Below are 8,122 nucleotides of genomic sequence, written 5' to 3' on the forward strand. Positions count from 1 at the left end.
CAGAAGGTCACCCTGGAAACCGGGCAAGAGAATTAGGACTCAGGTCATCGAACTTCAAATTCAAAACTCTTTCCAGTGCTACTTCAGAGTCAGACTCTAAGGCTATGAGATACCATTCCTAGCTATGCTCTGAACTGGATTTGCTCCTTTGTTGTTTTTCTGTGGTCAGTTTCCTCCCCTGCACATTTCCGTATTCCTGGAATGTCTTCCTGTCCCTTACACTACTCCCTGAAAGCCCTTATCCTTCACCACCTCTTGTCCAGTTTCTTCCAAGCTGTCACCTAAAGGAATGTTCCCCCAACTCTCTGTGCTCCAAACTGGACTCACCCTTGACATGTGATTGTCCAAAATTTTTGTCTATCTTCTTTGCATCTTCTACATATACGTCTTTATCAGGACAAAACCTGTCTTAACCCATAACAAAGCCACATGCACTTATGTGCACACACATACACACAAGAGCTGGTATCGATCAATGAATCATCAAATGATTATAATTGCTGGACTTGTAAACTGGTCAGGAGAAAGAGAACCTTTTGTCAACCATGGCTTCTAATTCTCACAGCCATTTCTACTTCCTTCCGGAAACTTTGATTCTGACAAAAGCCAGCTGGGTAGCCTTGTTTCTGCACATTCAGTGCAGGAGAGGCCATAAAAAATATCTGGTTCTTTGTATTTCAGGCTCGTGGATGCCAGTTTGAAATGTGTCATTATTCCTTGGGTCGAGAACCTTGTCTCAGAAGAACACAAAAATCATGGAGAAATTCCTAAGTTAAGCTTCCAAATGACTTAGTTTGGCTGAAACATAGGTTTTTCAAATGTAAGCACTGCCAAAGGTTTCTCCTCGTTGACTCATGGATATAGCTCGAGTGCAACGATGCTTTCTGGTGCACTATATTTAAGCCTGTGTAGCCAAATGTCATTCCATGTGAAATAAGTTATTACAGTTTGCATCTATCACTTAAAATGAATGATAAAATGTATAGAAAATGGAAAACATGCATAGAAATAATAGGTAGGGAGGAATAAAATCTCCAAGAATGTTGCTGCATCCAGCCACGCATGGAGAAGGGTATTTTTGTTTGTTTTGATTGTTTTATTTTGGTCATCTAGCTGGTCAAATGACCTGTTAAGAATATTTCATAGAGCTAATGTTCTGACGCTCTAATCTGTCTAGGCAAGTTTCATATTTGTGTGGGTTACTTATTCTCCCTTTGTTGACTAAGTCAGTAGTCAGAATCAGCAGGTTTGGAGTCAGGTTGGCAGGGCTCAGGAGGCTGGCTGGGGAGAAGTGAGTATAAAAGCCCAAAGCTGGGAGCAGCCCTTCTCAGAGACCCACCAGTCCTCGGCAGAATGGCTTCTTCCCGTCTGTTCCTCCCTTGCCTCGCTGGACTGGTATTTGTGTCTGAGGCTAGCCCTGTGGTGAGTGTTCGACTCTTTGAAATCCTTTCATGTGTCTCCTGTGGTCGAAGGGACTCCTTCCTGCTTTGCCAACCAGCTTTTGTTAGTAGGGCCAGGGCACCCAGCATCTATTTTTAAACATCATTGATTCAAACTTCAAAAACAATGAAATTCTGCAGAGCTCACTGAACTGGGGCTTGGATCCTGGGCGCTCTCCTTTATGGCTTTGCAGTGGTGCCTCAATTTCCTCAGATAAATGGTAGAAATAAAGATCCGATATTCCAGAAGCTGTTACTATTGAGTTTTCAGAAGCTTGACATTTGGTAAAGTTGATTTCCCTTTAGCTAATCAAAAAGTATGTAGTGATTAACCTCTGAAAGGCTTGGCAGACAACGTTCTAGTCAGATATCTAACTCTTAAATCCTGAGAATTCCCTGGTGGCCCAGTGGTTAGGCCCCAGCCCTTTCACTGCTGCGGGCCCCGGGTTGACCCCTGGTTGGGGAACTAAGATCCCCCAAGCTATGCAGTACAGCCAAAAAGAAAAAGAAAAAAAATTCTTAAATCCCCTAGGAGAATTAACTAAAACTCTAAAAAGGGTCATGAAATCATCTGACATTATTTTACAGCGACTAGTAAGAGGGAATCACTACAGCAACAACTGAGTAAAATGCTCTCAGGAAAAACTATTTAGTCCCATGGCACAGTACATCTTTGCAGTAATTCCACTCAAATGACGAGGCTTACTGAAGCAACTGTTCTCAGAGGGCCTATTTGCTCCCTTCAAGTTCATTATACACGCCCCCGCTGGAGCACAGCATGTCCAGAGGCAGAAACCATTCCTTCTTCGGAGACAATCACGTCTTTGCTACACTGAGTGAGGGAAGCTCATTAACCATCAACACTTCCGTAGCTGGAAATGGGATTCGCGTGTCCTTTCTGCCTCGCTCCAAATCGAAGGTCACAAAGGACGCATCCTGTCACTCTGACCAACTTTGTTGACTTGTCACTTGTTTTCTCTCTGCCCAGGCCTCTGGTGAATCCAAGTGTCCTCTGATGGTCAAAGTCCTAGATGTGGTCCAGGGCATTCCTGCTGTGAACGTGGGCGTGCAAGTGTTCAAAAAGGCTGCTGACGAGACCTGGGAGCCGTTTGCCTCGGGGTGAGCTGCCCGGGGAACCCAGATGGAGGACTTGGTTATACCTTCCCGTTCCCCCACCACTTGTTAGAGAGAGGGGCTCACATTGTTACCAGAAGGGGGGCCCCTTCCAGGGCCCAAGAGTGGGCTCTCATCTAACACTCGGAAATGAATTGTCCGAGGAGACTTTATTGGGAAGGGGCGCCCGGGTGGAGAGCAGCAGGGTAAGGGAACCCAGGAGGACTGCTCTGCCACGTGGTTCGCAGTCTCAGGGCTTATGGTGATGGGATTAGTTTCCGGCTGTCTCTGGCCAATCATCTTGCTTGTGCCCATATTTGGTCTGACTCAGGATCCTTCCTGGTGGCAGGCACATCTCTCTGCCAAGATGGATTCTAGCTCGAGGGTTTCTGGGAGGTCGGCAGGACCTATGGGCTGGCTTCTCCTCCCTCCTTTTGGCCCCTCTCGGGTTCTTCCGATTAGTTTTCTGAGGCAGTGCCGTGTTCCTTATCGGGACCTCCTGTTGTGAGACAACTCATGCAAGCAGTTATTGTCGTACCTGGCCAAGGCGGGCGGTTTCGGTCAAAGGGTCCCTAACAACATCATTCACTAAAGGTCCACCAAGTAAACTGAAAATGTGGGCAGAGGGAAGGTGGATTCTGAGAAGGATGCCCTCTTGCCTTGTTCAGCTGCAAGTGACCAGGATCCTGAACAGCATTCCGGGCAGCTTCCTACTCCCCCCTACACTTCACCACATTTTGGGGTCATGAACCACATGAAAAGGGTGATGAAAACTATGAACTCCATGCCCAGAAAAATACACATATACACACATACAAAAACGTGTATATAATTTCAGGAATTCCAGATGCCTTGATGCCCTTGCATAACACTCCTTGTCTTTGAATGTTAGGAAAGATGTAGAATTTGTGTTGATTTATTAATGAAAGGAATGGAATCGAGGGGCTGCATGGAGGAGGTGACTGTCTGTAGTGTATCTGGATCATCCAGAGTCCAGAGCTGTTGTCTAGCAAACCCTGGTGGAGCATCTACTCTGTGAGGCTGGGGCTATCGAGCTCCATAAGAAAAGACACAGAAGAGAAAGACACGTGACAGCAAGCACAGCCACAGATCAGCGTCACCATGCCCCACCGCTGGGAGCCCAAATGACTTCTCACCTTCACCAGACGCTCTATAACTTTCACAGAGTTCTTCCACCTCCACTAGCAAGAGTTTCAAAGAAAATGCACATTAGTAAAATCTAAACCAACCAACGAAAAGAATGAACAACGAAGAAACATTCAGTACCAAGCGATACTGCTAAGTGTTTCTGTCCCCTGAGAAGAGAGTTTCTGTGGGTTTTCAATGAATCCCAAGAATCACATGATGATTCTTGAAATAGAATTTTTTCTTTTTTTTTTTACACATGATGATTCTTCATCCATCATTGGGAAGGTCATTTTCTTTAGTGTGGTTTCCACTCAGTTTTTATTTGTTAGTTCACTTATGTTTCTATAAAATGCCAAGAACACTGTGGAAATGCCAAGTTAAGAGAATATTCTAAGCATGAGACAGAACGGATGCCAAAAACATTCAGATGAAAATAAATAAATAAATAAATAAAAAGGAAAAAAAAAAAACAACATTCAGATGTTTGTGGGAATTTTTTTCTGATGATAAGACAAAAAAGGGAAATCCAATATTTTCTTCCTGGCAAGGAAGAAAGAGTCAATAAAGACAACTTCCATTTTTACCTGTCTTAGTTTTTGCTATCTAATGGAGAGTGATTTCTAACACCAGCCATTGAGCAGGTACTTACATGGAAACAGAAATTGCCTAGTTTAAAAACAAAAAGGAGTTACCTAGTATTTGTTGACGGCAAAGAGTTACCAAGGAGCTTAATCATATAAACAATGAAAAAGTCAGATATGGGTTTCTCCTTGTATTTTGGGGTTCCCATCATGTGTACAAATGATACCGCCTCTGGAAGATACCCTCACACAACAGGGGAGAGAAGTGAGGCCCCCAGGTTCCCCAAGGGAACCCCAGTCAGAGAAGCTTATGGCCACTTCCAGGGGTAGTTACGAACCTTCGCCCAAACACCAACCCTGAATCGTAATGACTTTTTTTTTTTTTTAATGTTAACTGTCTGGCAACTAGTCTGCTAAAACCTAAATTGGAACATGTAGACACAGAAGTACATTGAAAAGATTTTTAGCTTTCGGGAAAGGAAACCCATTGCAATAAAACGTCAAACAGTCTTTTCAACTGACAGCAAGAACTACTCTCAGTTTTCTACGTATGAACAAAATCCCGTCACATCAAATTATCCAACAAGTTAATAAAAACAATTTTCCTGAAACTGCACATCATTTAAGTCCTCCAAATTAGCGGCAGTCAGCTCAATCTGCCCTTGGTGGTTCCCCGGGGACTATGGACCCGTCAGTCAGGCTGGTTCTGCTGCAGGCTACCTGGGTGCCAGGTGGGCCCCAGGGAGGCCACAGCTTCAGTAACTGCCTTCCTGAGTGGCCTGGGCTGTCCCTCCTCCCCCACCATGATGGTTAGAGCTTCTTTGACCTTCCCACGCCTCACCCACAAGCCCCAAGTTAGCCCAGTTCAAACGCTTCCCTGAGTTTCTAGATGTTCCTCTATCTCCTGCCATTGGCCTGGAACCAGGGTTTTCATCTACAATTTCCCCCTCAAAACACTGAGGGGACAAGGCCCCTTGCTGGGGAAGCCGTTTACTTTCCTCCTTACTTTGTACTGTATGGGGAAGCGGCCAAAAATGTGTTTTTTGTTTATTAGTAACGGGTTCTGTTGGATTGAATGACTTAAGAATGTGTCTATTGCAATTAAAAGAGGTATCGTGTTTATATTAATGCTTTAAAGTTTGGTTACTCTGGGAGCATCAGTTTACAGGAGTTTAAATAGATGATAATGAATACAATGAAGGATCCCACGTTAAAAGTGTACCTCTCTAGAAAACGTCAGTGTGGTGTTTTTTTTTCTTTTTTTTTATTGGAGTAAAATTGGTTTACAATGTTGTGTTAGTTTCTGCTGTACAATGAAGTGAATCAGCTATACGTATACATATATCGCCTCCCTCTTGGACCTCCCTTCACCCCCATCCTACCCAACTAGGTCATCACAGAGCAGCAAGCTGAGCTCCCTGTGCTATACAGCAGGTTCCCACCAGCTATCTATTTTACACATGGTAGCGTATTTATGACACAAGGTAGTGTATTTATGCGTAATGACTTTTTTGAAGTGAAACCTCTTAAGAGAAAAAATCTACAATAAGCTTTTTGAAATATTCCTGACAAATTTCCTGTCAGTTAATTTTACAGTTACTAGAATTTTCCCTGTCCTGACCTAGTTGAGAAAAAAAAAAAAATATATATATATATATATAATCACATACACAAACTGCACTTATGTGTGTGCATGTGTGTGTGTGTGTGTGTGGTGTCACCTCAAAATGGCATTTATTCCCTCAATGCCTAACTTAACGTGGACTTTTGCACCTTCTAGGAAGACCAGTGAATTTGGGGAGCTCCATGGGCTCACAACAGATGAAAAACTTGTAGAAGGAATATACAAGTAGAATTAGACACCAAATCCTACTGGAAGTCACTTGGCTTTTCCCCTTTCCATGAATAAGCAGAGGTGAGTGGATGGATGCTTGTGTTGTTTTTTATTTTTTGTTTGTTTTCAATCCCAGAAAATGCACCGTTTGCACTTTGCACCCCTTGGAAAAGTCGGAAGGAACGTACTGTACTAGCACAGCTTCCCTTTCCCACTTCTACAATCAAAAATCCACAAAACTCTGAAAAGCAAACTTTTTCTCTCTTTGATGATAACTCATTTAGTAACATGACCTGAACTTACAAGATGCTCTTTAGAGATTTCATTCCTTCCACTGAATCCTACTGTCTGCTGAAGAAATATTAATATGTTGGATTATTAGGCAACCCTCCAGACCCCACTTAGGGTGTCACACAGCAAAAAATAAGTGCATCATTTTACTTCTCTAAAATCTGACAATTTTTTCATTCCAAAACACATCTGGCTTCCAGAGGTTTGGATAAGTGATTTCGGACAATGCATACAGAGACAGTAAATTCATAATAATAACAGCAACACAATAGATAACAGTTCTCAAGCATATACTACCACTGTTTTCTATATTTAACCTACGTAATCTTTGTAAACAACCCATTGGAGCCATTCCTATTATTATCCTTATTTTACAGGTGAAGAAAGTAAGGCCCAGGGAAGTTAAATAACTTGCCAAGGTCACGGGGCCAGTAAGGGGAAGAGCAGTAATATTTACCACCAGGGCCCAGGCTGGGTTTAGCCTCAAGGTGTGCCTCAGCTTTCTTCCTGTGAGAAGTCACGCTAGAAAAAATAATAATAATAAAAATAAAGCCACATTTGTAACCCTTGTTTCACACTCTACTCCTCTGCCTATGAGGTAGTGGGAACCTCAAAGTTATCCATGGGCCCAATCTCCTTGTCTGTAATAATTCCTTAAGTCGTGTTAAACAGATGGCTGCCGTGGAAATAGAATCCAGACATGTCGGTCAGCGTTAAAGATCAACTAATTACGTGAGCAATTAGGAGCTCTGTGATTTCCCTCGGTCAGGTTAGGGCCACCCTGATTTTTAGTGTGAATCTCCCAAAAAAAGAGAGAGACCTGATTATACAGGCGGGAGTAAAGAATCTGGTGGAAAGGGCTGCGCAAGGCTCCAGCGGCTTAGCTGGCCAGCATATTTGGAGTTTTGCCTTTTGCTCACACTGCTCCAGAAAACAAAATAAGAAAGTAAAACTAACGTCTTTGGACTTGGAGTGGTCCCTCTGTCTGTGACTCACATTTGGAGGCTCTGCTGAAAAGCAATCCGGTCCGTGTTCCCTCCTAGGTGGTGTTCACAGCCAACGAGTCTGGCCACCGCCACTATACCATCATGGCCCTGCTCAGCCCCTGCACCTACTCCACCACGGCCCTCATCAGCAGCCCCAAGGAGTGAGGGGCACCTGCTTCGGTGGACCTGCAGGATGAGGGACAGGACTTCGTGTAACCAACAGCATTCCATTTTTATTAAAGCAGGGCTCTCACTTTATAGGCTATGTTAGAAACTCGGGCAGAGACAATAAAACATTCCTATTAAAGCACTTCCCATCTCACCATTTGATCTTGCTTTTTTAAATTCCCCTGTTGTCCTCTCGAATTAAAAAAAGGAACCGAATTTGACAGAAATGCAAAGGAACTCAAAGAACATCTCCGGCTGAACTCTGGGGGAAATCCAAATTTCCAATGTTTTCCAAGCTAAGCACATATTCGACCTCGTCCGCAGCTATTAAAAACACACATTCTGAAAATGAGAGAGCTTTCTTTTCCTCTCACCTTTGGTGAATAGCAAAAGGCAAATTCTAAGGGTCCTCTTCTTTATTATGTGCATTTCCTTTAAGTGCTTCGCTGATTTCAAGAGTAGCCCAGCTCCACCGGGACAGACTTACAGTGACTCAAGCCCTCTAATCCGGTTCAGAATGACCAGAGCCCACAGGCAGCTGACTGGGGGATGTGATCAGAG

At 43.6% G+C, this 8,122-nt stretch overlaps 1 protein-coding gene across 1 annotated transcript; it reads left to right on the top strand.

Annotated features, from left to right (window-relative positions):
- Positions 1-1,353: 1,353 nt before the first annotated feature.
- On the top strand, positions 1,354-7,700 carry TTR (transthyretin). Its single transcript, XM_027127537.1, is given in 5 exon segments — positions 1,354-1,422; positions 2,416-2,558; positions 6,063-6,130; positions 6,133-6,197; positions 7,451-7,700. Coding segments are annotated over 5 exon segments (453 nt in total). The 3' UTR covers positions 7,559-7,700.
- The last annotated feature ends 422 nt before the right edge of the window (positions 7,701-8,122 follow it).

The sequence above is a fragment of the Aethalodelphis obliquidens genome, unplaced genomic scaffold (assembly GCF_003676395.1).
Source record: "Aethalodelphis obliquidens isolate GAN/ISIS:26980383/991018 unplaced genomic scaffold, ASM367639v1 scaffold32, whole genome shotgun sequence".
Classification (NCBI taxonomy): Eukaryota; Metazoa; Chordata; class Mammalia; order Artiodactyla; family Delphinidae; genus Aethalodelphis; species Aethalodelphis obliquidens.